This window comes from Rissa tridactyla, chromosome 14 (assembly GCF_028500815.1).
Source record: "Rissa tridactyla isolate bRisTri1 chromosome 14, bRisTri1.patW.cur.20221130, whole genome shotgun sequence".
In the NCBI taxonomy this organism is placed as follows: Eukaryota; Metazoa; Chordata; class Aves; order Charadriiformes; family Laridae; genus Rissa; species Rissa tridactyla.
The window spans coordinates 6,791,898-6,819,703 of NC_071479.1; the positions used below are offsets into that span (position 1 = coordinate 6,791,898).

The 27,806-nt window shown below is 51.4% G+C and overlaps 1 protein-coding gene across 3 annotated transcripts; it reads left to right on the forward strand.

Moving 5' to 3' along the window:
* The first annotated feature begins 267 nt into the window (after window positions 1–267).
* Window positions 268–27,219, forward strand: SH3GLB2 (SH3 domain containing GRB2 like, endophilin B2). 3 transcript variants are annotated; one of them, XM_054220736.1, is made up of 11 exons: window positions 268–576; window positions 8,732–8,873; window positions 9,221–9,349; window positions 10,578–10,711; window positions 11,193–11,285; window positions 15,450–15,512; window positions 19,937–19,960; window positions 22,867–22,956; window positions 23,463–23,563; window positions 24,692–24,953; window positions 25,611–27,218. In XM_054220736.1, the coding sequence occupies exons 1-11, from the start codon at window positions 514–516 to the stop codon at window positions 25,716–25,718; spliced, it is 1,209 nt and encodes a 402-aa protein (XP_054076711.1). In that variant the 5' UTR covers window positions 268–513; the 3' UTR covers window positions 25,719–27,218. The 3 variants fall into 3 exon arrangements, with proteins under 3 accessions (XP_054076711.1, XP_054076712.1, XP_054076713.1); XM_054220737.1 differs by lacking the exon at window positions 15,450–15,512 and having other exon boundaries at window positions 25,611–27,219; XM_054220738.1 differs by lacking the exons at window positions 15,450–15,512; window positions 19,937–19,960.
* Window positions 27,220–27,806: the final 587 nt, after the last annotated feature.

Here is a 27,806-nt window from a genome sequence, read left to right on the forward strand (position 1 = left end):
AGCCTACCCTGAGCGGGGGCAGGGCCGAGCGCGGCGGGGCAGGGCCAACGCCCCTCCCCCGGACCCCCCTTCCAGCCAATGAGAGCGGCGGGCTGCTCGCCGGCCCACCAATCGGGGCGCTTTCCCCGGGCCCGGCCGGAGGACGCGGCGGCGAGTGCGGCTGAGCGGCGAGGGGAAGGGGCGGTGCGAGCGCCCATTCGGTGGCGGCTGACGGCTCCCCCCGTGCTTAAAGGGGCCGCGCCCGCCGCCCGCGCCCCCACCGCCCGAAGCGCTCCCCAGGAAGGCCAGACCCGCCCCCGCCGGCTGTCAGTAGGGCTCGGCGCTCCCCTTCCGCCGCCGCGTCGCCATCCCGCCCGGCTTGGCACTGGGAGGCCGCGCGGGTGACACAGGGCCCTTTTAAGAGGCCGTGGGGCGGCTGGAGGAGGGCATCGATCGGCGCTATAAAGGGCGTGCGTGCGGCGGCCGCGGTGACAGCGGGGGCGCGGCGCGGCGGTGGTGGCTCCTGGTGCCGCCATGGATTTCAACGTGAAGAAGCTGGCGTCGGACGCGGGGGTCTTCTTCTCCCGCGCCATGCAGGTGAGGCGGGGCGGGCCGCAGCGCGTCGCCATGGCAACGGCGCCCTCCTCAGGGGCCGGGGGGGACACGGATCGGGCCTGGCCGGGGCCCCCCCGGGCCTTCCCGGTGCCTGGGACCCGCCGGTTGAGGCTACAGCGGAGCCAGGGAGGTTTTTCACCAGCCCGAGGGAGGCTGGAGAATGAGTTTGGAGCTGGCCGGGTCTGCTTGGCTGAGCCACGGCCCCAGGAGCGGCCACCTCTGGGCGCTGGGTGCTCCGAGCAGTGCTGAATGACCCCCAGCAGGAGCTAAGCCAAACCACAGCGCTGCTGAGGCGAGGGCTAATACGGTCCAGAGGTGCTTCTAACTAATATGTTGATGGGGGAAGAGGGATATGGAGAGGACATTTCTTGCCGAATCTTTGTTGTTTTTGAAGAAAAACTTATCCTGTGAACAGTAGTTTCCCCAGACCCAGGGGGGAACTGTTCCGTTTGCAAGGGAGATGTGGTAGAAGTGGCCTTGCAGATGGTCTGCACTTCAGTCCCTCGGGACATCAGGTGCCAGTAGCTCCCAGGCCCTGACAAATCACAGTCCTGTTAAAGTGATGGGAGGGAGCTGCTGAGACCGAGCAGGCGGCATCCCTGTAGTCTAACATGGCATCAGGACTGTCTTTCGCAAACTTGAGGTTAGGAGCTGCTTGGGGATGCAGTGACCCCCTGGAGCTATGGAGTGAAGAAACCCATGAGGAGCAAAGCGTGCTGCAGGTGGTGAGATGTGGCTGCTGAGTCTGTCCATTTCTTGGGCATAACAGCTGGAAAACCGCTCCCGGTTGGGCAAGAGAGGAGGGAGGCAAGTAGAGAAGTCCAGCTAGTGACTCTGGGACAGAGCTCGTTGTTCTACCTATTATGTAGGAGTTGATAAACAAACAGAGCAGTGCTGTCTTGTTCCAAACCTTCTGTAGAGTGGAGTAATTCTGGCTTTTTTAGGAGCTGGTCTCCTGTAAACAGATATCACCTCCTGTAACTGTGCCAATGAGTCATATGTTATGAAAAAGAGATATTAACTACAGGTGCAAAATAAGGAGCAGATGGAAAGCTTAAAGATGCTGTTCTCATGCAAATGACCTTGGTAGCAGAAGAAAGGAAGAAAAGCTGTAAAGAAATCTTATGTTTAGAAGTCTTATTGTAAGTCTCTGATAAGTGGTTTTTAGCTTCAAGGCGTAGGAAGGAGACAGGCATGGGAACAGTGTCTGCACACAGCTATTCTAGAGCAAGGAGGCGTTTATAAATAGTGGCTTCTGCCTGCTACACCTACTTCACATAATCTTGCATATGAATATTCATATGACTAATTGCAGTAGTAATTTCTTGAAACGAAATGGGCACTGCTACTTGTGGACAGCATGCAGGTGTTTGTGTAAGGAGGGGAGACTGGAAGGAAATGGATTGCTGAGGCTGAAAACAACATCCTGAAGTCTAATTGCTGAGGAAATAGGCCTATTTAGGCTTTCCCCATAGAGTCCTGCTGCTAGTGTGGGTGAACATTGCCCGATCCCCACCAAGAGCCAGAAATGACAGTTGAGGTCTGCTGTTGGCAACGAGGATTGGGTTTGTAGCACTCTAGCACGGCAGATCTTCCAGGAGGGGAATAAGACCTGCCTAGAATAAGCTCAGTTTTTCTCTAGTATTGGAGATCCTTTCTTTGGCTCCAGGCATTTAACAAAGTGATGTTTTACTGGAACTGCAGCAACTGGGAGATAAATGGACTGGCCATTATGTGCTGTGCCACTCAGACAGCATTAGCTATTGCTGTCTGGCTGAGATGTCTGGCCAACACACGAGAGCTTAACTTGAACTGGAAGAAGGGCTGTAGCATTGCTCAGGAGGTGGGGAAGGAGGCAGAGCATGGTCAGCACACCACCTCTGGGGTGGCTTCCCTGAGGCTTAGGGCAGGAGCTGTCCTCGTTTGAAACCTGTCAAATACAACCTAACGTAGGTGCTGGCTGAAGGATTTTGGACTAGGCTTGACCTTGCGCATGACCAAAAAAACAAACCTCAAACAACCAGTCCCTTTATATGGCTTTTCCTAGTTCAGGCACCAGTTAGCAGGACTCCTACCTGAGGAGAACCTAGGCAGCTTGAAGGGCTTGTGTGCTCCTGGGTGGGCAACCCTGTACCTGTGTCCAGCACGAACAGGACAAATGTGGCTGTGAGAAAGAAGCTGTATAAGCATAACTGTCTTGTCAGGCTTGTGTATGTGGCTCCCTGACCAGGCAGTGCCCTCCAACCCTCATGGCATCTCTTATATTCTTTGGAAAAACAAAACAGGTAGCATAAGTAGATAAAGTAGAGGAGGGAGGTAGTGGTGGTCATCACTATTGCCCTGGGAGTGGGAAACAAGCTTAAGCTTGCAGCTGCAAGGATAAAGAGCTTTTGTAGGATTCAGCATCCCACTTGACAATGTACTGTATTGACACTTGCACCACCAGTCACAGCCATCGAGTAAGCATCCTCAGAGGGGATGCAGCACATAGCCCCTAACAGCTGCACCTGCAGGCAGACTTCAGACAGGTCATGTTCTTCCATATTCACTGAAGGAGAATAAGGCCTTTGTCTTTGATCAGCTGCATCTTCCAGTTACCGGTGAGCGGGTATGATCCCAAACCTCTGCAGAGGAAGCTATGCTAAAAGCTCCAGCTTCCCTACAGAACTGGCATCTCTCCTTCCAAAGCTAACACATTGGATGCCTCTGTTCTAGCCAGGCTCTGCCAGGGATGTCTGGAAATAATTGTAGGTGTCTGTCTTTTGTCAGTTTTGATGTAAACTGACTCTGGGTGAAATTGTCCAAGCGTTGAGTACAGCTTTTGGGTGCTTATTCCACTGTTAATGTAATTACTACTAGCAGCTAGGGGTTGACTTACTCTATCTTAAAGGCCTTGAAGACAGACAGACTCCCCCATCTCTCTTAACTCTGGTGATAAAATAGACTTTTCCCCTCTGCTTGCTGACCTTCCTGGGGTTGATACCTTGGTTGCCAGACACCTTAAAAGTCAAGAGAACAGGAGGTGACTTAAGAAAAGGGTTTTGAAGGCAGAGGTATGGGCCAGAGCCCATTTCCATTTGAAACACACCTACAAGTCCATGAGGGCAGTATTTTTTCCTCTCTTAAATTCCTTGCTCATGAGTTAACCAAGCTGTCCTGTTAATGGCTTCCTTCTGTCCTCTAGCACAGTTTTGCTTGGCTCAGAGCCTTGCTTTCCTGACTCCTGGTGACCAAATACTTGAAGCATACTCTGTATCTGGTCCAGAGCTGTTGAGATTCAGGTAGTTTTTAGATGCTGAGTAAGTGGCTATGGCTTCTCTCCTAATGTAACACTGTACAAGGTGGGAGATTGATTGCCAGAACTGATTCCATCTTGCCTCTGGTAACCAAAAAAGCAAATGTTACAGTAGCCTGGGCATTATGAAGCTTTTCAGAGGCTTTGGAAAATCCATCAGCAGGTGCAGGAGACTATTCCTGGTTTAAGACTCCTGGCTCTGCGTTGATCTCTGTGATTTAAGGTGGAAAGTCATAAGTAATGTCCAACTGGAAAAACTGGGGACCCTGCAAGTGGTATAAGGGCCTGAACTCTGCCACCAGATCCTCTGCCAGGGGGCTGCAGCTACCCTGTCCGAGCTCACAGCATACAGACCTGGGCCAGCTGGAGGGAGAGGGATGGAAAAATCACACAAGCCTGGAAGAGACACAAGTCAACTTGTGCTGCGTTGTGCAAAACCGCTGCGGTGTTGGCATAACTCAGTGGGAGCACTGGGATTTTATTCCCCTCACTTTAAAGGGGAGAAAAGATGCTAATGCTTTCAGCAAGGAAAACAACACGTGCTATTTTAAAGCCTAAACTTGATGGCCTTAAGTCTCTAGGGCTGTAAGCACAGCCTTTTTTGATACTGTAGCTGTAGTGCCGAGGGACCCATCCAGCTCAGCTCTACTTGCTCATCCTCCTGACATCCCAGTAGTGTACCTACCAAGTCTCTTGGGGAAAGGGGCTTTTTCACCCAAGCTGTGGATGCAGACAGCTGCCCTAACTGCAGTCCTGCATAGTCTTTCTGCTTTTGGGCCTGTCACCCAAGTGCTGCTGTCCTGATGTGTCAGCCTGCTTGCCCACACGGACCCTGATAATGCATCTAGCGTTCCTGCTGGCCAGCCAAGCCTCCCAGAGGAAACCCAACCTTTGGCTGAATTATTGATGCCCTGGAATGCAGCACGACTCTCCTCTTCCTGGAGAGCGAGAGTGGCACTCAACAAAAGGCTGCCCTGCATTATTAATCACCTCATTGGCTTCCCTGCACAAAGAAGGGACTGGTGCTCAGCTGGATCAGCTGCAGGGACGCTTCCTGCAGGACAGGATCAGTGGAGCCTCTCAGCACCATGACCTGGCATGTGATCCCAAGATGCAGATCCTGGAATTGGTTCAGGGTGGGACCGTTGACCCAGCCATCAGATTCTAAAAAACAAATGGGAGTAATTCTGTCACAGCAGGGTGGAGGAGCTTAAGGTTCTCCCCAGGCATTGCAATTGCACGTGCTCTGTCTGCGCTGACTCTCTCCCAGGTGGATACTCACCAAGCCTGTAGGTCAACTTGATACAGCCAAATAAGGCTCCCATTTGTGGCAGTCCGGAGTATTTGGTGCTGCAAAAGACACCAATGCCTCTAGTCCAGGAGCAGCAAGACACAAAATATTTTTAATCTGTCTTTTTACAGTCAGGAGGCGTGAGTGTATGATCAACTCATCTGTTCTCCTGCATCTCTTGGCCTCACAGTAAAATCTTATGCTTGTTCAATGGGAAGGCAAAAATAATGAAATTTCTGTAAGTGTTATGAAAACAAATTCCTGGGAACAGAAGCCCTTTATGGGGGAGTTCTGCTTGAAATGCTTGAGTAGCCAGACTTCATAAACTGCTATTGTTCTGCCCTGCTTTCCACTGGGGACGCTGACTTGGGCAGCCAGTTAAGAGGGGATCAGCAGCTGAGACCTGTTGCCACCTGAAAGCTCAGATCTCCACTTGCACCAGACATAAGAAAGAACCAGCTCATAGGATAAGGCGGTGTAACTTACCTCTAATCTCCTTCACTGGCTGTGCTTCTGTGAGAAGCCTCATCTGATCTCACTGCAAGCTGCTCCTGCAAGAGGTGGTCCTGCTCTCCTTTGCACCTGATGGTGGCAGGTTCCCAGTAGTGCTGTGAGTTGGGCGAGTTCTCTGGTCTGCCTGAAAAGTCATGTTAGAGGTCAAGCTGAGCTGGATCAGTGGCTCCCCATGTACAGACAAGGAGGTAGAAGTGTGCTGGAGGGGAGGAAAAGCAACCCTCAATGAAGTGGTACCAGCTGCCCCGAGGCTGTGCCTGGGTCTGGACTTTGCAGCGTAGCTGCCTTCTGGGCAGGGGGGAGGGAGACACTGAGGGAATTAAGTGTAAATGGAGTAACAGCTTCCCAGCATGTGAGCTACAGCCTCCCATGCCCTTGCACGCACTTTATGATGTTCATGTCCTGCTTTCCAATGCTGAAAGAAAGCCTGAATAGGAGATTGTTTTCTGACCTGACCCTTTGGAGCCACAGGCTGTGACTGAGATTTCCTGCCCATCCTCCCCTTCTGGCATAGCCTAGGCTTCCAGTGATCGTGGTGCGTGTCCTCAGCCCTCTTGCTGACTTGCAAGACAAACAGCTTGGTTCTTATCTCAATTCAGGCACTAAAGTTTCTGAGTCCTGGCTGCTCCCTGGCCAAGTGCTGTGCAAATGACACACATTATTCCTCTGCACTGGGTGAAGGGGTGGGTTACAGAAAACAGCTGCAAAGGACATTGATGTTTGGAGATGCCGCTTGTGAATATAGCAAAGGACCCCACAGCCAGAGTGATTCAAGAGGCTGGCAGTAGCACTGTGGAGATGCTGGAGGGCTTCAGCAGTGATCTGACTCTGCAGCAATGCTGTAAGAAGCTGACTGAATTCAGCTGATAAGAAACTGGGTTTAGGCTTGACAGCTTCAGGGCAGACGCTGGTGCAGGAGAGTGTAAATTGCAGGAAGAAGAGCTGAACTTGAAAGTGAAATGAGATCTCAAAAAGCTGCCTGGGAGAGGGGGGCGAGGGAGACTGTTATGCTTGCATCAAAGAGTCTTGGCTTGTTTAAGAAAGCTCTTAAACAGATGACTCAAGAATTTGTGCCAAATACCTGGGAAGCCCCAGTTTGCTGCATGGCAGTGACTCAGCCCAGCCTGGCAGAGTCTGAAAACAGCCCTGGGCTTCCAACAGTGACAGAGCCTCAGCCGCTCACGCATGTCTGATGCTCGTGTGCATCCCCCAAAGGCAGTCATGGACGTTAGGTACAAAGCAATACAAACACCTTCTCACTTTGAATCTGCTCTTAGCCATGTCCAGCAATAGCCAGGGGTCCATGGCAAGACTGAGCTGAAAATGACTGTCAGTAACCGGGGGCTTCTGGTGCTGAGGAAGAGACTAGTGAAGCGATCCCTGGTCATGCATGGCTGCGACTCCTGTGTCCCCACTGGGCTTCAGGAGGGAACATGGCTGCCCTTGCAGTTCGGTATCTGTCACCACCAACATCAGGCTAAACAGTTCAGTGGCTCCAGCTTGCCCAAACAGGTCACTGTGTAAACATACCTGCAGGGCTTGTATATCTCGGACATCTAGTAACATTTGCACACGGCTGGTAACAGGACTCCTAATGGCTGTTTGCCTGCCTTGAATGCTGGTTCTGGGCTTGCTCCTTATCTCACTTTGTTCCCAGCATTGTACTGGATGCGAGCACAGCTGGGGGCACTGGGCAGCCATAGGAACAGAGCTTGCCAGAAAGCCTTTCGGGAGGGGCAGCAGACACCAGACCAAGACCCTAGGAAGAGGTCATCTTGGCCCATCTAGAGTTGAGCTCTGGGACAGGGGAGGGGAGAGGAGAAGGTAAAAGTGGCAGATTAGACAGGAGCTGTATTTCATCTAGGAGTTTTAGCCAGGCTTTCATCTCTTGGCACCTAACTGTACCAGGTATTTTACTGCACCATGTCCTGATAACAATGGCACCAAAGGTCAGCAACAAGGGCTAAAAGGACAGCTGCAACCTCTGTAGGATCCCAAGTGGCATAGCTGTCTAGAGGGTCCTTGTAGTATGGTCCAACAAGATGCTAGTTCCATCAAGAGCAGGAAATTGTGCTTGGCCAACTTCGCTGAGAGGACTGAGTGGAAAATGGGGATGGGATGAGAGGGAGTGAGCTCTTCTCTCAGAAATCCCCCCAAGAAAGCAATGGGGGGTGTCCAGGCCATCTAATGCTGCACTTCTAGACTGACAAATCTTGCCTGTCAGATGTCACTGCTCAGTGTGAAGACACTGAAGACTTGCACAGCCTGCTTTTCCCTGCTGCTCATCTTAAACTTAAAAGGAATCACAGAGGGAGAGTCCATTGCCAGTATGAATCTGAGTGCTGCGAGAAGTCAGGCACCGTTATATTTCTCTCAATACCCTGCTTCAGAGTGTGTCCTAGAGGAAGAGTCACTTGCTGGATGCATTTTTATCTAAATCCTGAGTTTGAGCTTCCTTAAACATCAGTTGGTAGCTCACTGCCAGCAAGGCAGGAGGCAGCGCTCAGACACTGTCAGTCCGATGGCTGTTGGAGGGCACTCACAAGCCCTGTAGCAAAACCAATGCTGTGTACATGCTTGTCTAATAAGACGAGAAGAAAGCATGATTTGTGAGGTGGTAGTGGCATTCCTGATCCCACTGGGTTTGCAGGACACGGTTAGGAGGAGGTGAAGGGAATTGGCATCTTGCCTCCCCTGAAGGATGTGTATTGCTCTCCTGCATGAAGCACTGGAAGCCAATGCACATTCAAATAGATTCCTCACAATTAGAGTATTTTTGTACCAGACCTTATTAAGCAATACTTATTCCAGAACACCTCTGAAACCTGGGCTCTATTTTAAGCTAAATGTTCTACTCTTAGACAAACTTTTGCCCTCTTCCCCTGGCAACAAAGAATGACACCTCGAAGGCCCTTTAGCTCTAACCGAAGATGAATACATGAGACAGAATAAGCCTTAGTGTCTCTTAATAGCTCTATAGCACAGTATAATTTTGCTTTAGTATAACAGACCTTCTAATGACTACATCCTTCCTGCAGTTTACTGAAGAAAAGTTGGGCCAGGCTGAGAAGACTGAACTAGACGCCCACTTTGAAAACCTTCTGACCAGGGCAGACTGCACAAAGAACTGGACAGAGAAGATCTTGCGTCAGACTGAAGTTCTGCTGCAGCCAAACCCTAGTAAGTCCAGGTTCTTCTAGTGCTTAAAGGACAAATATCCCTTGCAGCTCAGTGTTAATAGATGCCCTCTGGCAAAGATCCCTGTTCCATTGAGTTTGTGGGGGTTGGAAGGAACCTATCTTTGCAGGGCCTGTCCTTCCTTCCCAATGTAGCTGAGAGATGACTGGCTGCTGCCCTACACAGCCTGGCAGTGCTCCTGAGGGCTGGGGAAGGGACACCTTCTCCTGGTGCTGGTGCTTGCTGTCCACTGCATTGAGGGCTGCATGGGTGGGCTACCTTGAATGCCAGTTTCAGGGACCCCTCCTTCATCCTCCATCTTGTAACTGCTGGTGGCATCCTCATTCCAGGTGCCAGAGTAGAAGAATTCCTCTATGAGAAGCTTGACCGGAAGGTGCCTTCCCGGGTCACCAACGGGGAGCTGCTGGCACAGTACATGACAGAAGCAGCTAATGACTTTGGGCCAGGGACACCTTATGGTAAGTCAGCCTGGCTAATTAAAAAGCCCTGGGACTCATACCTTCCTAAGAGAATATCCACATTACTGTTTTGGGTTAAGACACTGGCAGCATGCCTCTTGAAGGGGGTAGGGTGGCCTGCTTCCTTGTGGCAACCTGCCTATTAGTGTGTCAAAGCTGAGGCCAGAGAAGGGTCTTCTCTAGCACAGAAACGAACAGCCCATCTGGAGTAGGAAGTCAGTCTCACTCCATGGTAAAGCATCCTCCATGCTGTGGGGGGAAAAAAGGGGCAGGAGTGTCCCCATTCCTTATACAGTCCTCAAGTCTGGCAGAGCTAGAGAAGAAACACACAGATCCAGGGTAGCTAGTGGAACTGGTTATAGGACGCAGAAACTGCTCTGTGCTATTTCTATGGCTTTCTAAATTCGCCTGGACAGGAAGTTGCGGTGGATGGCTTTAGCTTTGTCCAGTTTGAGTACACATTTAGTCTAAGGTGGTATCTAGTTGCGCAGAGTTTCTCTAGGCTCTGAACAGGAGAACCATCCTTTAACTGTGTCCTGCAAGTGGAGGGTGGAAATCTTTCTCCAGCAGAAAGAGAACAGGAAAACAGACTCCAGAAAGTTGGTGCTTTGCTACAAGCCTCAACAGGCCCCTTCCTGACCACACAGTACATCTTCCTGCTCTTAAATCCTAACAGTTGGCCTTTCCTGGGGAAATGTTGGGCTTCTTTAAGCAGCAGACCTGCACAGAAGCACAGCCTTAACTTCCAGCTGTCCTTGCCTCTGCCATGATCTTTGTTACTGCTCTCCGAATCAATAGTTGTTCAATATCGAGTCCTGTTACAGGCAGAACAGCTGTAACTGCATCTATAGCCAACACTGCCTAATCAACTCGGTTTTTTCTGGTCTGGTGCTTTTTAATTTGCTGCTCTGTTCCTGTGCCTCGGTTTTATGAGACAAACAAAGATCATTCTACGCAAGCAGGTATGGCAGTAAAAGGACATCAGTGGAATAAGTGCCTCAGATAAGATCAAAGCTGCACTGGGAGCAGCTGAGAAGAGGCCTCAAGCTAAAAGCAGATTGTAGTTAGGACTGAAGCTGGTGTGGTATGGGCATGGCCACCTCATCCAGGCAGGGTACACTGTGCCTTTGTCCCCCAAAACTGGAGTCTAGTAGCTCTGTCTGAGTTGGCTGAAGCCAACACATTGTTAATTGGTTTCTCCTGGCACTGAAGGCTCCTGTTATTGCAGGGAAGACCTTAATAAAAGTTGGAGAGACTCAAAGGCGCTTAGGTGCAGCAGAACGGGACTTCATCCACTCTGCCTCCCTCAACTTCCTGACTCCACTGCGCAACTTCCTGGAAGGGGATTGGCGAACCATATCTGTAAGTATGGTGGCAGGGAAGGGGAAGCTTGTCCTGTCACCAGAGACAAGGAGGGCAGGGGGAGAGGAAGACAGTGCTGAAAGAATTCATTTTCCTTTCCTATTGAGAAAGGAGGACTCCATACCTCTCCCCTCAAAGAATGCAAGGATAGGGAAATACCAATCCTAGATCTGCTCAGGGCTCCCTCTGCAGCAGAGTAGGATTGCCAATTGATGTGCATGAGGAAGGTAACTCCTTTCCTGACTCCTGCAGTTAGTGGGCACCAGCCACCCATAGGCTGCCCTGTTTCCAGAAGGTTAGCCTGTATCCCTGGCAGCCAGGCTCAAAACTCTTGCTAATGAGATGAACATAGCACCTGCTTCTTTCTCACTAGCACTTTTTGTTAAGGAAATAAATTTGATTCCTAGATGGTACCTTGTCCCTTTCCCTCCCCAACAGTTTTTAAGCAGTTTGCTCTTACCCCATTTTCTGTCCCTTCCAGAAAGAGCGGAGGATCCTGCAGAACCGCCGCCTGGATCTGGATGCCTGCAAAGCCAGGTTGAAGAAAGCTAAAGCTGCCGAGGCAAAAGCAGCGGTAATTTTTTCCCCGATTTCCCTCACTGTCCTTCTAGCCCCAGGGCTTGGCTCACATGAGCAATGCCATATGCTCTCTGGACAAAAATTAGGCTGCCCTACTATGTCCTGGCTCTGGCAGGCATGGGTGGGAGTATTTCGTGTCTGGTATGCAAGGGAACTGGGACCAGGAGCCACGCACCTGTTCATCAGATGTGATGTCCTCCCATGGAGGAGCTGTTGAAAAAAATAGTTCTGAGCTTCCAAAGTCTGGAAACGTCTACCTGACTGATGGATGATTTGCGCTAGTAACTAAAAGGCCGCTTCTTCTGAAGACTTGCTAAGTTTCCTGGGGGATCTCAAAGCAAGCCAAGAGAGAGCTGAGCTGGGAGGTGCACAGGGGAAAAGCATGCTGGGGCTCTGCAGCAATCCCAAGCTTTCAGACTAGTTAGGATCCTGCCAACACAGTCTTTCCCAGACAGGAGTGCTGGGGGCGCCTGTAAGAGGTGGCTGTGGTCGGGCTGGCTACCAAAAGGCCCTTCCTTCAGCCTCTCTATTCACTTCATTCATGGTGCTGCCTAGTTACAGGATAGTCTTGCCCTCTGGCTTTGGGGAAATCATGGCAAGTAAACTAGCAAAGCTCCCAGGTCAGAGGGGTGCAGAAGGGACTGGTAAGTCAGCCGGTGTCCCGGTCTGTAGGCCTGAGCAATGGGACAACTGCTTCAAAGTGCTTGTCTGAGGCTGATGACCTGTCAGCTCAGGGTGCTCCCTGGGCCTGAGGCATCTCCTGGAACCGGACTCTCCCTGGGCAGAGGCAGTGTGGCAGGGAGGATGTAGCTGGGCACTGATGGGTTCCCTGGAGGGCCTTGTTGAAGCAGATTGCCATCCTGTAGTGCTCTGGCTGTTAGGACAAGGACTTGCCAAGTTCTGCTTCTAGCCTGGGTCCAGGAGCTCAACTAGAAAACATACGCAGTCAGAATAGGCAGGGATCCTTGTCGCTCAGTCTCTGGGACACACTGGGATACCAGCCCAGGAGCCCTGCCATGAGCTCATTTTCTAGCCATCTGCTCAGCTGGGCCTCTGGCCTTGCAGCTCCCTGGGTGGCCAGTTCCCAGGTGTTTTCCCTTTTCTCCAGCTCTAACTGCATACATGCCATATGGAGAAGCTGTGCTATGCTCAGCAGGCCCCATCAGCAGGTCTAATGGAGTGCTCAGTCCTATGCAGGAAAGCCCTGAACAAAAGCAATAGCTGCCCTTTTAAAAAAGCCACCTGTCATCAGCGAGGTCACCCAGATCCACTGAAGGTAACTTCAGGGATCCCTGATTCCCCTTCTGGAGGGGATGGTGCCCCCAGTCTTAGTGGGAAGTGGTGGCCATTGCTTCATCTTAAGCTTAAATCAGAGCAGGAATTCAGATACCTCCTGTGCTTCCTCCCTTCCCACCCTCTTTACCTTGCTTCCTACATGAAGTGATCCCAAGGCCTCTCACCTGCACACAGACCCTTGGGTGAGGGACTTCCCTGTAGCCAGAAAAGAAAAGCTTGCTTTCCCACTGGAACCACAGGGCTGGGATGCCCCAGGTGGGATGCAGAGCCAGTCTAGGCTTTCCAGGGTGTTTGCCCCAAGCCACGTTTCAGCCCATCGGCTTCTTTGAAACAGAGATCAGAGAACAGGGAACAGCCTCAGCTGCTGTTGTGGGCACCCATCTCTTACCCAGCTTAGCTTAAAGGTGGGGGTCCCTGGCCTTAGGGCTCTGGGCGCCTCACTGACTACTAGAGGACAAGGCGCAGGCTCCCAGCATGGGGCGGGGAGAGAACTGCTGCCTCTGCTCAAGGTGTGTTAACTCATTAGACCACAACGTACCCTGTAATGTGCCTGGAGTCCTGTGTCACACCTCTCCATCCAAGCTGGCCTAAAGTATCCCACCACTCCCAGCTCACCCCTCTCTTGCTGCTCTTCCCCTTTGTAGTGCCAACTTGTGTTCCCACAGCTTCTGTCTCGTGACTGACCTGCCAACCGCGCTGCTGCCCAGACCTGTGAGCCGCTGTGGAGTGTCTGGGCTTGTGCATTTCCCTCGGACTTCGTGCTTTGTCCTTCCTGTTGATGCTGTTTTGTTTACTAACCTTTTTGTTCTGTTTCTTTGTAATTTGCTCAGTGTGAGGGAGATGTGAGTATTGACTGTGCTAACAGTGCTGTGATTTATTTTTTTTTCTTTAACACCTCTCATTGTCTCTTTCCCATTTTAAATGAAAATTCATATCTCCCTTGTCCCGTTGGGACTGGCCCTGGAGCATGTACTGAGCGTGGTCAGGGCTGTGGCTGCCTGGGGAAAGTGCCCCAGAAAGTTGGGAGTGTCTGTCGGCTGCCCGCAGCCCCTCTGGAGCATGCACTCTGTTCCATCAATGCTGCTTGCAAGCAGTGCTCAAGAGAGGCAAGGGCTCCCCTAAAGACCCCTCAGGCTCCTCCAGCTACAGGCAGGAGGAGGTCAGGTTGGGTGGCAAGACCCTCTCCTGGAAGGGAAGCAGTCCGGAGACAATGACAGGCAGGTTGATCTGGCTGTGGTGCTGTTCTGTTCTCCAGGCTCCAGGGCTCTGCCCGTTTTCCCTATTACAGGAGCGGGAGGGAGGTGGGTCCCTTTTGACCACTGCTTGCAAATACAACTTGTCCATGCATAGGAGTGCAAGAGGAGCTTGCCTCCTTCATCCCATGTGCTGTGACTAATTTTGGGACTATCTGGAGACCAGAGAATGGGAGGAGAGGTTTCTTCAGTTGCTCTTATTTTTAAAAGAAAAAAAAAAAACAACAACCCGCTAATAAGTTATTGCTGTGAAATATCTCCTCTCCCCACAGGGAGGAGTCAAGCACAGTTGCTGTGCTGGCCTCAAACCTCACTGGTGCATTTTTCTCCCTATATTCAGGTTTTAATTGTAATAGGAATCACTCCTCCCTATTCCTTCCTCCAGCCATCTCCAAAACTCCTAGACAGTTTAAAAAAAACAAACTTTTGGTGGGATTGCCTGACTGCTCTTCCACACACTGGTCACTCACTCCAGCAGGCTGCTCGGGGCCCAGCAAACCGGGTCAGCGTGTATAAGTAGATCTGCAAAGAGATTAACCTGTGAGAGGAAATGTGGGGCCTGAGAGGATTAACAACGTAGGTGGGTTACAGCTGGATTGTGTGCCAGCCTTTCACACCAACTCACTGCGTAGTAGAGCGTGGCCAGGAGGATGCCCTGATCCATCACACTGGTGTGATGGTCCCGCTGTAAGGTAGATGGTTGGCTTATCTCTTTGGGTGATGCTACAGCCAAAGACCATCCTAGGAGGAGGCCTAGTTTTAGGTTAGCTGAACAGAGAGACTGAGTTCTGTGATGGTTAGTGAGCCCACATCTGTGTGGGGTGGACTGGATCCCTTGCACTCCCAATGAGGAAACCCTCCAGAGCACTTAAGTCTTCCTGTCCCAGAGCAGAGGTTTAGCTATGGAGAAAGTGGCTTGGAAGTTTTATGACCTCTGGGCTGAAAACTCATACACTGCCTTTGACAGCAGACTATAGACTAGGTCTGCTTTAGCTAAGCCATTCCCCTTACTGGATATAGCAGATCGGAGTCTGCTAGGAGAAAACATGCCCAGAGGCTTGGTGAGAATAAGAACAAGTAGATGTGTTTCTTTAAAAGGCACCGTGAAAAGGATGCTCTGATGCTAGTGAATATGCCCACTTCAAGGACAAGGCCCTGTACAAGGACACTTCTAGGACCGCAGGTGGGAAGGAAGGTCCTGCCCACTGGACTGAGCCAACATGAGCAACCTGCTGGCTGTGAGGGAATGGGAAATGCATTTGAGATTGTGCCATCTCATCTCCACTCCAACTGGCCACTGTATGAGCGGATAGCTGTAAGTACAGGCAGAGTTTCTAACAGCAGGAACATCTGCTGGTCAAGTACTGGGTGTGACTGCATGAGCCAGCCCACCTCCTCTTACACAAGCCTGGCTTCCACCTGGGGAGAGCTTCCATGCACCACTGTCCAGGCTGTTGGGAGACCTTCATCCTGCCATCCCATAAGAATTTGAACTAACTGACCAGCAGAGACAGGGAAAAAACACTAGTCCCTTCTTCCATCCGTTGCCCAACTGACTCCTATCGACTCTCCTGCGTGACTTGTACATGAAACTCTATTCCCCCCACTAGGCTGTGCCTGACTTTCAGGAGACTAGACCTCGTAATTACGTTCTCTCCGCCAGCGCATCAGCGGTAAGATTGCCTCCTCCTAGATGTTGCCTCTCCAACCTCTTCCTGCCCCTCTCTGTTCACCTGACTTAAACTCAGACCTAGTGCTCTGCTGTTTTCAACATTTTAATGTGACATGGGCTGCCCAGGGTTCCTCTGATTCAACCTTAAGGATGGAGATCACCCCTGTGGGGGTGCATGGTCAGGGTCTGGCACTTTTGCTGCTTGGTTTGCTTTCCAGTTTCCCTGACAATCCATTTCCACACTTCCAGTGGGAATCTTCTGGCTGTTTTTTATTGCTAGTGAAGCAATTGAAAGGAAAAAACCTCAAAGCCTTTCTGGATGGTTCCAGCTGTACACTGGCAATGTCACATGTGTGACTGCCTGATCAGTACTGTGGTGTCAGTGCTCTGAGACTTTGTAGCTGGTCAAAGAGAAGCAAAGGTGGAGGAATCCCTCTGCCAGCCATCGTGTCAGTAATGCAGTGGGCTGACAGTGCAGGCTTGTCTATTCTGCAAACAGAGATCAATTTTTTTCCTTTCATCTTGGGGCCTGTCTGTTGGTGGCTGTTATGCAGTCAGATGCGCTGGGGGTGGGTGAAGAGCCCGTTGCATCTCTACTGTGTTGCACTGAGTTGTTGTCAAACAATTGACTTTCTGTGCTGTGTTCATGGCTCCCCATTGCACAATGTCACATTTCTCGTTAAAATGTTGAAAACTGATCATCTTGCTTCCTAAATAGAATTCAGAACAACACTGATGCCTGTTAATAGAATAATTTGGGAGTAGGAGGGCTGGGGAGCAGGACCTGTAAGTATGAAAAAGGACAGCCCCACCTTCTAGCAAACAAAAAGTCATAGAAAAAAGCTGGATTTGATTAATGCGTAACCCATCCCATTTGGAGAAAGATGTATGTCTGAGCTGGTAGCATCAGTGTTAGTTCCCAGGGGGATCTGTCCTGACCTTCTTGGAGAGTGATGCTGGGATCAGAAATAGCGTTGCACAATAGCTAGAAACACAAAAGCTAGAAGACCCGGTGATGAGGCTCCTTAGGAAAAGGCAGATACTGGTGGTGCTGTAGCAGTTGCTCAGTCTCCATCTCTCCTAACACAACAACTCACAGTGAGCCTGTGGCTCTGGCTTCTCCCTTGGAAAGGTCTGTTCCAAGGACAGCGCAATAATGGACTAAAACTGAGCTTTAGGAGAACCAGAGGAGAGAAACTGGGCTTTCCCTGTCTTTGAATAGCCCTTATTGGACTCCCGATCACTCTCTGGGGCTTTCTAAAGCAGACCTGAAGGCAAGCATTTGCATAACACACATTAGCATCTTGCAGAGCGCCCAAATGCTCAGGTGAACATGTCTAGTCATCACTGAACTGCAAGCTGATCTGCTTTTGCTGTATTGCAAAGCTGTTCTGGGGAGCAGATGCCAAGCACAGTAACATGACAGGAGAACAGATTTTGGGGCAGTTTTAGCCCACAGGTGGCCAAGATGTGCCAGGGTGGACTAGTTCAGTGGTCCCTCCTCAGACCTCTCCTAGAGAAGCTCTGACAGCAGTGATGATGGTATGGGACAGTAAGAGCAGGGCTTTAGGAGGCTGACTTGCTCTAGGTACGCAGCCAGCATTGACCTTGATCACTTAGTCATGTTTGATGGTTACACAGCAGGGCCTGCTACCAGGAGGACCTGTAGGAAACCTGCTGGCCTAGCCAGCAGCGATCCTTGTGGCTCCCAAAACTGTTTCAGAGGTTGCATCTGATGGTTGAAGTGCCACCTGAAGTCCAGCTGCACTAGCAGGGGTGATTTGAATAACGATTGGCATCTCTAGTTAGCAAACTATGGGCTAAGCCCAGACTGCTCCCCAGCTCCACGCAGGCAGGACTGCTTTGCAGCAAGCTCTCTAATCCCAGCATTCGCCCCGAGGGATCAGGCATTGCAGCAAGGTAGGAGCTCTTCATGCTGTTGCTCTGCTTTTCTTCCAGGCCAGAATCCTTGTGCTACTTTAGTCTTAGTGTGTACCAACAGCATAGAGCAGTGGTTGCTGCTCACCTTGCTGTTGAGCTCTGCTCCCTTCTGGAAGAAGGGATTGCTTATGCCCAGGTAACAACTTCATCTTACAGGTGAGCAAACAGGTCAGCTCTCTCCTGGACCATATGCCCTCAGTAGGGCTCCAATTTGGATTCTAAATTTATGCTGGTGGCTTTTTTTTTTGAGAGGTGGATAACATGGGGCTTTTATTTTTTTCCCCTTCCATAACAGGAGGGCTTAGATGGAATTAGATCCACCTGGAGACAAGGACCTCCCTTGTTTTGTATGAGTTGGAGGCTGAGGAGCCATTTCTCCTCTCTCCCACACTGACCTTTTGTTTTTGTGTAAGAAGGTGTATGTGGGCCGTGTAAGCCTAAATATCCCTTTCTCTCAGACCCTGCCACTTGCTGTGTGCTGTACTCCTAGGAATGATTCCAAGAAAAACATATTGAGTACCTGAAAGAGGGTTCTTCTGGCTTGAACTGGGGGGGAGGAAGACAGGTGTAGATCCTGGCTTTTCTGGCTCCCTGAGCTGTCTGAAACGCTTCTGACTAGAGACACATTGTGCCTTGCCTTAGCCCAGGGACAGATCGGGGCAAAGCTGGGCTGCCCCAGAGCACTGCAGGGTCAGAGCTGAAGATTGCACAGCAAGGCCAACTGAAGAGAAACAAATCTGGCTACAAATTCAGAATTGCAATGATGAAATGGGCCCAAAATGGCTTAAGTACTGTCTACAGTGTCTAAGTAGGAAGACGTGTGGCCAGAGTGAGAGCTTCCCATTGCCCCTATAGTAAACCTTACTCCAAAAACACGATGGTGTGCTGACAGAGGCCTTGTGCCAGAGCAGCAGTTCAGGCTAGGACCTGCTTCTCAGCCGCCTATGAGGATCTTCCCACCACCTGCCTTCCTTCTCTTAGACTGAGAAGGGGAAAGGGCTTGTGTCCCCACGCATGGCTGAAATTGCCCAGGCCTCATTTGAGCCAGTTTCTGATTTGCAGTAACAAAACATCCGCCTAAAGGTCAGAGAAAACACCCAGCCTCGGTACGCTGAGCACCACACAGGGACAGCCTGCGATTTTAAGGGGACCAGCTACAGTAACTCTATTCAAGTAAGAAGAGATGCCAATCAGGCTACATACCATGGAACAGGAGCTGAGCTGCAGGCCAGGGGACAGAAGCTGGAACAGGAGCAGGCAGCAAGCCAAGGAGCTGGCATAACACCTTCCTGCTTCAGCCCTTCACCAGTGCAGGCAGCTCCTGCAGGTGCTCCTTATATTGCCTGGTGAAGTTGTCTCTGCACCTGGGGCTGCCACAGCCCACCTGAGAGCAGTTGCTGGTGAGCAAACCTCAGCAAGGTTCAGCTGGGAGACCCTGGGTCTAAACAGAGAGTGTTCTCCCTCTGACACCACAGCATCCAGCATGGGGCTTCCAGGTGCCTGCAGTGTAGGTTCAGCAGTGCTGTGGTGAACTTCCCTGAACTGCAAAGGTGACATCAGAGAGTGAAGCTGGGAGCTTCAGAAACCACCTCCCCCTGGCCCCACTGATTCAGGGTGCTGGTGGCAGGCTGGTGTGGTTCCAGTTGATTTCTCTTCATGTTACCAGGGCTGAGGGAGTAGTTGTCTGCTGAGGAAAGGCCAAGCCAAGAACCTCTGGGAAGGATCAATGTGTTTTTTCTCCCTCTTCTCTCCCTTTCCCATTGCTGTGCGTGACTTGTTGTCAATTGTTTCATGTCCTGGAGCCAGATCCCAGCAAGCAGCTGGCAGTGTTGTGCTGCCCCAAGTGTGCCCCTGGGGGTGAGGAGAGTAGGAAAGAGTAGAGTGATGTTTTGCCTGGCTCAAAAGCAGCATCCAGCCATTGCTTCCTCCTTGCTGTAGCTAAACGTGCCTGCCGGTAGTGCAGCCTGGCTGGGTAATGATCCCGTTAACCTGGGATCTCTAGACCAGTGGGTGAGGAACACTGTCCTCTGTCTGGCTTGAGCTCACGGCGGCTCCTAGGCCCTATTTGTGGGCTCGAGCAGCTTACTTGCCTCTCCACCATCCTAAAAGAAGGGCTCTCCTTCAACACCAGCCTCTGCAGCCTTCAGCAAAGTAAAACCCTTGCTGTTCAGAGGGCTCTGCTGCTTTAATTCTTTTCTTCCTGGAGCCCAATGAATGCAGTTGCTGTAACAGCCCTGGCAGGGAGCAGAGCTGCTAGCTCTGGTGACATGGACTTGCTCTCCCGTTGTGAAACTGAGCTGGAGGGTGCAAGAATGAGGGCTAGGGGCATCAGTCTGGCGGCTGCTGCTGGGTGAAGGGCTAGCGTGTCCCCGGAGTTGGCCTGCTGTGTCCACGGAGCGTCCTTGGCCAATTGGTGTTAATGCTGAGTGCTTCTCGACGTCTCCAACACTGATCTCCTTTCCTGTTGCTCTGTGGCCCCTACAGCTTTGGAGCGACGAGGTGGAAAAAGTAAGTACCCAGCTGAGATCGTGCTCAAACCTTCTGGGTGGTGTTTAGGGGGTGGGGGTGCTGTGAACTCCTTCCTGCCTATGTCCCTGCACACGTGCAGGGGAGGATCAGTGGGATGTTGCTGTTGTCACCCCAGTCCTGATCCTGCAGCTGTATGGTTGAGTGTGACTCCGACAGTGGCTTGGGAAGAGCCTGCCCCGTGGGCCAGTTGGCTGTACCTAGTGTGAGAGACTTCCTAGGCAAACCAGGCGTATGTGAAAAGACACCTCTGAGCGCCCTGCACTGGTGTCACCGGAGCAGAGGTGATGCGCTGTGACGTGATTCAGCTCTGCTCCTGTGGCAAAGGCCCTGCCTGCTCCAATTTTGCATGTGCTGTGCATTAGCCTCTAGTAGCCCCTTACCTGCTTGTTCTGGGGTCCAAGCAGGAGCTCTGAGCAGAGCTGAAGCAAGGACAGAGGGTTTCCCCATGAACAGCCTCAGCTGTTGGAGGGAACAGCTCTGTCAGGAGGCAGGGTGGGAGGTTTGGAGCCTGTCATGGAGTTGACTCTGTCTGGGTGAGCTGCACTTACCCTTCTGAGCAGATCCATGGAGGCAAAGTCCCAGATCTCATTTATCTTCTGGGTTCCCTAACGGGAGTGTGACTCGTCCATGAAGATGGATGGAGGGCTGCTAGTGGACTGGAGACCAGGGTGAGCTCTGGGTGGAGCTCCAGCATGGTATGGAGCTTCCAGAGACACCTTTTGGGATCCCATTGCCTTTCATACCTCAGACACCCCCCAGCAGATGTTAGCCTGAACTGCAAGGTGGTAGAATGGCACGTTCCTGCATGCTGTGCATGATAGCAACACTTACTGCCTCTAAATGCACCGTCAGAGCAGACTGGCTGTTTTTGAACCAGCTCATCCTGGGCTTTAAATCCTTCAGTCCCTCAAACAGATAAGCTGACTGCGGTCAGCTGTAAGCATGCAAGGCCCTGTCCCTCTGTCTTTGGTCTGTCCTGGTTGGATAGACCAGGATATGTCAGTAAACTTCAAAGTTCTCTGTGTCTTGGAGAAGCACAAGACCGGAAGGGACCTCCCAGGTCACAGTCCAGTGCTGGCTTCATGGGAAACTACAGCCCGCAACTGCTCCGAGCCAGCAGGGAGAGGCAATGGGTCAAATCCCAGGCGGTGCCAAATGGAGCTGGGTCTGTCTGTCACAAGCTTCAAATAGCTCTGCCACCACCTCAGCTCACTGGAGCAGGAATCTGCAAGGCATCGCACTGGTATTTCCTGTAATATCCTCCTTCTCCTTTAAATAATCCCTTTCATACAGAGGATGCAAGAAAATAGATCAGTTGTAGCTTAAAATAGACAAATCTGATTAAAAGACAGTCAAAGCGTTTCTTTGTTCTAGTCTAGCTGTACAACAGTACCGGTAACGCTGGTACCAGATGAGGGATGTGATGGCCCACGGCAGCAGCTCCAGCTTGCCCTGCTGAGAAGGCTGGGTCTCCTCCGGGGTGACCCCGCTCAGAAACACCAGCGTTGTGGCCTCTGCTCCGAGACTGTCAGCCTGTCTGGATTAGCTCTCTGGGGTCAATTCCAGACAAGTCGTTCCTGTGCCGGAACATTCAGGGCATTTCCAAAGCAGCAAAAGGAGCTCTGGCGCAGAACTGGTGCCATGCAGGAACCACCGCACCCCGGCAGGCACCCCTCCGATTGCTGCACCCTCCTGGAGAAGGGGAAGAGGACACGGAACCCGCACTCCTCTCCTTCCAGCAAGCTGTAGCTGAGTGGACATCGCTCTTCTGTGCTGTTGGTCACAGCACATCCTGAGGGAGCTGGCATGTTCCGCTTGGCGTTAAGGAGCAAGGCGTGCTAGAGAGAGCCAGTGTGCCCGCTTGTCACCCCTTTCCCTCTGGCAGCGGGGAGGGGGGGCAGGCACCAGAGCACCTGACTGCTCCACCACTTCTGGAGCTCTTCTCCTTGCAAGGATCCACCCGGGTATTCTGGAACTGCGAAACTGCCCTAGCGTAAATAACGCTGTTTGCTGGGGGGGAGAGATGTTCTGTCTGTTTGGTAAACAGCGTCTCCAGTATCAGGCAGTCTCTGAATCCCCAATGGCTGCTGCATAGCTGCCGTTTATTAACCGCTGTTTAGTTCCTCCTAGCTCAAAATAAGTAACTAGCTTAAAAGGAGAGGCTTGCGTAGAAGTTTAATAGGAATGGTCATCTCCGTTGCAGAGAGATGCAGTCGAGTAACAGCAATTTGGTAAATGCTCCCTGGCCTCGGCCTCTGTTCTGGGATGAGAAAAAGGCTACTGGCAAAAGATCACACTTCTGCAGAGGAACGTAGGGAGGCTGTCCCGTTCCGGTGCCTCTAGGCTCCGAGCGGGGGTTAACAGAGCTGCACAGCTGTACTTTGCAGCAGACTCATGGGCTGCTGACCATGGGCACCGTCCTGTTTCCAGTGTTACCTTTACAGGGGACAGACGCTGATGAGCAGCGTTGGCTGTCCAGCTCCGAGTCCTACAAAAGGTAATAAAAGGACGGGTGATGGCATGGGACTGGCTTCCCACAATCCTTGAGATTAACAAAGCTTCTCCATCTTCATCTGCTGGTCTTGTTGGAGTAGGAGCTTCCTAGCTTGATGCATCAGTCTTGAGCTGCCATTCCGTGACCTGCAGTGATCCAGTGCAGGATCAAGCGGGAATCGAGCTGAAATACAGCCAGAGGCCTCTGGGATCCTCATCCAGGGTGTCTTGTGCCTGATGTTCCGTGTTGCAGGTGCACGTGGATCCTACTGAGCCAACAGCACACTTGTCTCAGTGCCAAAAGGGGGGTTGGTGGAGGAGGTGGGGGTTGGAAGAGGCAGAGCAGGGGTCCTTGCCTTGTGCCGCCTTGAACACCCCGTGCTGTTTTACAGGCAGAGCACGAGCTGAGGCTCACGCAGACCGAGTTTGATCGACAGGCAGAGGTGACACGTCTCCTGCTGGAAGGGATCAGCAGCACACATGTGAGTCTTCCTAGGTAACTGGGGGTGACAGGGACTACAGAGACTCTTGGCTCCTTTCTCAAAGATTGCTGAGAGGGTGCGAGAGCCCTGCACTGGGAGCAGAGGTAGAAGAGGTCATAAATTTGGAGGCTACAGCAACATCCTCATAAAATCTGGAATGTTCAAACTAAAACCGTAATGAAGCATGAGCAGGCAGTGCCACTGTGACACCTGCAGTTCTGCAGTCCTCAAAATGCTTCTGAGCCCAAAAAGCCTTGTTCTTCCCTCAGTAGAGCTGTGGAGGAGACGCATGGGTAGAGTGCCAGGAGCAGCCTCCTCTCTGGGATCACCCTTGGGCCTATGCAACGTTCCCAAACCAAACAAATGAGTGTATTCAAGCCAACCAAGTAACTCTCTTAAATACTGGCCTGCACAAGTCTGATTCCCATGGGGGGACGTCGCAGCTGCAGGAAGAGGGTTCCTGTGCCTGGCACCCAACTCACAGACTCATGGTCCTTCTCCCCCAGGTGAATCATCTTCGCTGTCTCCATGAGTTTGTGGAGTCTCAGACCAACTACTATGCTCAGTGTTACCAATACATGCTGGACCTGCAGAAGCAACTGGGCAGGTGAGATAAGAGACTGCTTTAACTTCTCTAAGGGTTACTCATCTGGCTACCTTCAGGCTTCCTTCCCCACCCCACATTATGATGTTGGGTAGAAGTTTTAAAGCCCCCTCCAACCCCTGACAGAGCTTCTGAGCTTATAGAACGGTGACCAATCCCAGCGGGAGTGCTTTTAGAGCAGGCTTTGCCATTGGATTTGTCTGGGTTTTATACATTCATCTCAAAGCACGATGGCCGTGAGAGTTTGAATGTTCTTCCTCTAAATTAGTTAAGTCGCATGGGAGACAAATTCCTGTTGCCAAGCAGCGAGCCTCAGCTGCAGCAGTAACGGGTTCTGTGCTGTGGGTGCACATCCCGTGGGCGCGGACAGGGCTGGTTTGTCTGTTAACCTGTCACACCGGCGCGGCGGCCTGACCCCGGAGGGGCTGTTCCCGCTGCACGGTCACTCACTACTCCTGTTCCGTTCTTTTCCATGCTTGCAGCTCCAAAGGAGAAATGTAAGTAAGATGTTGCATGGGACTGGCTCTAAGATCTCGCCACCTCAGCCAGATTCTGGAGTCTCTGCAGACTCCCTGCAAAGGCCAGCAAGGGCCAGAGCTGCGCCCCTTCAGTGCAGAGGGGACTATCTATAAAACGAGACCGAGCTCCATTACTGTCTCTCTCTAGAGAGCCCAGAAAGCCTGGGAGCCTCCAATTTGGCATCCAGTTTGACAACAACAATGAGTGTCCCTTTCCTGAAGAACTCGCAGACTAAACGGGTAACACGGACCATGTGAGAGCAGGGCAAGGACACAGCACAATGGCCCCAGTAAAACAGGTGCAGAGCCAAGAACAGCACCTGCCCAGACCCCCTCTGGTGCCACGCTTCAGCCTCGCGCTCTGCCAGTTGGGTGCCAGTCCTGTAGCAGGACACTGCTATCAAACAAGCAGACCAATATTACTTGTCGCAGTCTCAGCACCGGAGAACTGCGTGCATTTCCTCACTCAAAGGCCAGCGTAGATACATTACAGCTGTTAAACTCCTGAGCATGATCTCTGCAGTGTGACTACTGAAAGAGCTGGTCCTTGGTTCCCCGTACTAGAGCCTCGCTGAACTCCGCTTTTTTTTTTTTCCCCCCCTCCTTCTGTAAGATTTTCGGGCACATTCGTAGGCAACACAGAATCCACATCTCCCCCAGCTGCTACCTCTCCTCCAGCCGTTGCTGCTGCCACACTCCCTGCTGTGCCTACTATTCCAGTTGTGCCCACGATTGTTGGGGTGCCTAATACCGTGGCAGAGAGTGTACTGAACCCGAACGAAGTCAAGCCTCCTGCCAGCGGGACACGGAAGGCCAGAGTCCTCTATGATTATGAAGCAGCTGACAGCACTGAGCTGGCACTTCTTGCGGATGAGGTTGGTAACTTTTCTTTGAGTTGAATTTTGCTATAACTGTTAGCAGCCCATTTTGTGCTCAGCAAGGTCTTGGTTATTTTTCCTGCCCCTAAAGCCCCTGGTTTATGGAACTGCTAATAGAATCTTCCCCTTGTATCCGCAACTAGTATCCACTGAGTTGCAGTGAGCTTGTGCTCATGGCCATTTGCTGTTTAAGAACGTCACACCAATAACTCTTCTATTCCCATTGGAGTCCAGCTGTACCCAGCTCACAAAATACTCCAATACTTGGCATCTTCACCGTGACCCTCAAACACAGCTACCTTCTCCGAGAGCAGTGGGATAAGCTCCTGGCTGGAGGCCTAGGCTAATCATGCTCAGAAAAAAAGAAAATTCAGCAAGTTGCAAACTCTTTTGTTGACTAGGCTGAACTTTTGTATTCAGCAGGGATGACATAGCAATATCATGCAAAAATACCCTAAGTCAGTTTGGAGACTGGAAAGGCACTGGGCAGATTTCTGTAGATTTTCCGTTAAAGCTGCAGAAAGCTCCGGGGAAAGGGCACAGATGCCGGCTAAATGAACTTCAGCAATTATTGTTCTTCAGGCCCCATCTGACTGAAGTTCTTGGCCCTGTCTGCAGAGTAAAGTCCTGTCTAATGCTGTCCTCTCTCCCCAGATGATCACTGTGTACAGCCTGCCAGGCATGGATCCAGACTGGCTCATAGGGGAAAGAGGGAACCAGAAAGGGAAAGTTCCTGTCACTTACTTGGAACTGTTAAGTTAAATGTCTCCAGGAAGAAGAATGTACAAGCAGATTGCACCCCTCATCTCCTGGCACTTCTAATGCGGATTTCTTCATCCGAGACCATCGCTCTCTTCAGGGTTGACACTCCATTGCTAATACGGGAATTGTGGGAAAGAAGTGGTAAAACTGTTACAGTAAGGTTTTGGGAAAGGGCTGATGGCACCCAAGACTGAATTTGTTAACTACCAGTACAGCCTGCTTTGAGGTTAGTCTTGATGGCGCGAGATTCCTGGATTTCTTTTTTCTACCCTACCTTGTCTTGTCTATCGCAGTGGCTTTCCCAGGGCCGGCACGCTGTCCCCCCAGCGCTGCTCACCGAGGTTCGGTTTCACTCCCCTTGTGTCTGCTGTGGGTTCGTGCCTGTCTGCCCCTCCCGTCCTCCTCCCTCCTCCTCCGCAGTAGAATTGCCTGTCAGACCATCCAGCATTCCAGTGGGGAGGTGTCCCACACAAACCCTCTGACACGTTCTAGCTCTTAAGGCAAGGAAGCTGAATTCAAGAATTAAGAGCCTGTTAAACCCACCCACTTTACTCACCTGTGGGAGACCGGTAACACAGGGCTCGCCCAGAGCCACGCTTGCTGTCGTGGTGCCTGATGGCTTCAATCTAGAACTGTCCTCTGAAGCTGGAAGGAAATTTCTTTGTGAAATAGGGCCTGTATGTCGGAAAACCAAACCTCAGTGCAAGGGACCATGCATCTTGCTTGCATTTCCTCTGAGAAACTGCTCTTGGACTGCAAAGAGTTTACAAGCCTTTTTACAAGCTTTGCTCCCTGTGTTAATTGTCCAGGCTTTTCTTTCAGTGTGTCTGTCCCAGGCATGTTTTAGCCTGACTTTATTTTCACCCTCAATCACCGATTTAACTAATGCTTCCTCTCCCGTCTCAGCAGTGAACAGACTTGGTGCAGCCCCGCACAGCCAGGGATAGTCCCCCTTGCTGGTGTCTCCACCGAGGAGCCATTCTTGGCCATACACACACGAAACAATCCCGGCTGCCCTTGGTGGAGGCGGGGGTTTAGCCCAAAGGGTGTGTACGGCACTTAATCCTATAATGAGCTTTTTGGCTAGAGCTCGCCTAAAGGCCTTCCGCTGCTGTGTAACTAGTTTTCCACTCGAGCCGGATGGAAGAGAAACTCACCTGCACCAGGCTCTCTGTTCGCTCCCTTCCCCTCGGTATGTCAGAACTACCTTTGCTTGTTTATTGATCTTTTGCACTTTCCCCAACGGTATCGTGACCACTCTAATGTAACAGGGCACTGAGCACCTGTCTATGTAGGGCTCATGGTTTTCAGCACTTATTTGCCAATAAACAAACTGCCTGACCTCCTGCCTCAGCGTCTTGTGTGGCTTCAGGGCTGCCCTTGCTCTCCAGCCACGCGACCGCAGGGACAAGCAGCGCTGGCAGGAGGCAGCTCAGGGGCCGCTCTGCTATTCCAGGCTTGGAAGCCAGGTGTAAAAGCAAAACAAAGCTGCTCGCCCTTCCTGTCCCTGCTGAAACTGTCACCGTGCCTTATGGTTGTTAATGTCTTGCAGTCCCTTTCCCAGATGACACATCTCAGTTGTACTACAGATTGAGGAACTCTAAGAAACAACAGCTCCTCCTTAACCTGAAGCAGAAGTAGAGCAGCAGCATGACTTCAGCTGCTGAGAGACTGGGAATGCTACTCTAGATCTAACAGACTTCTGTTGTTGTTATGGAAACTAGATCTGCTGCTAATTTAAAATCTAAAGCCTTGTCCCTAGCACCCAGCTTGGAAAGAACTCCTGGGAAAAGCAGGTGTTGAAACGCTCTGCAGCGTAGCAACAGCACTCAGTTTTTCTAGTTAAACTCAAATAAAAGGGAACGGGGAAATAGTGTCGTGCTACTGGTTTAGTTTTACAACTGCCATGATTACCACTACCGCAGTTCCACCCTTTGGGAGATTTACACCTGCCTCCTTTCCTTCCACCTTCCAGTACGAATACCCTTCCCTCACCAGTACCATCCCCATTTCCCTGTTATTCCTCCCCCTGGCATTAAAGAAAGAGGGAGAACAGCTTTAGCAAAAACAGCAGCAAGTTAATGATGC

Excerpts from the sequence above, each read along its gene's own strand:
- SH3GLB2 (XM_054220736.1), top strand. The coding sequence starts at position 514 with ATGGATTTCAACGTGAAGAAGCTGGCGTCGGACGCGGGGGTCTTCTTC. Across the intron at positions 22,957-23,462 it reads AAGGGATCAGCAGCACACAT|GTGAATCATCTTCGCTGTCT; the intron begins GTGAGTCTTCCT and ends CTTCTCCCCCAG. Across the intron at positions 23,564-24,691 it reads CTGCAGAAGCAACTGGGCAG|ATTTTCGGGCACATTCGTAG; the intron begins GTGAGATAAGAG and ends TCCTTCTGTAAG.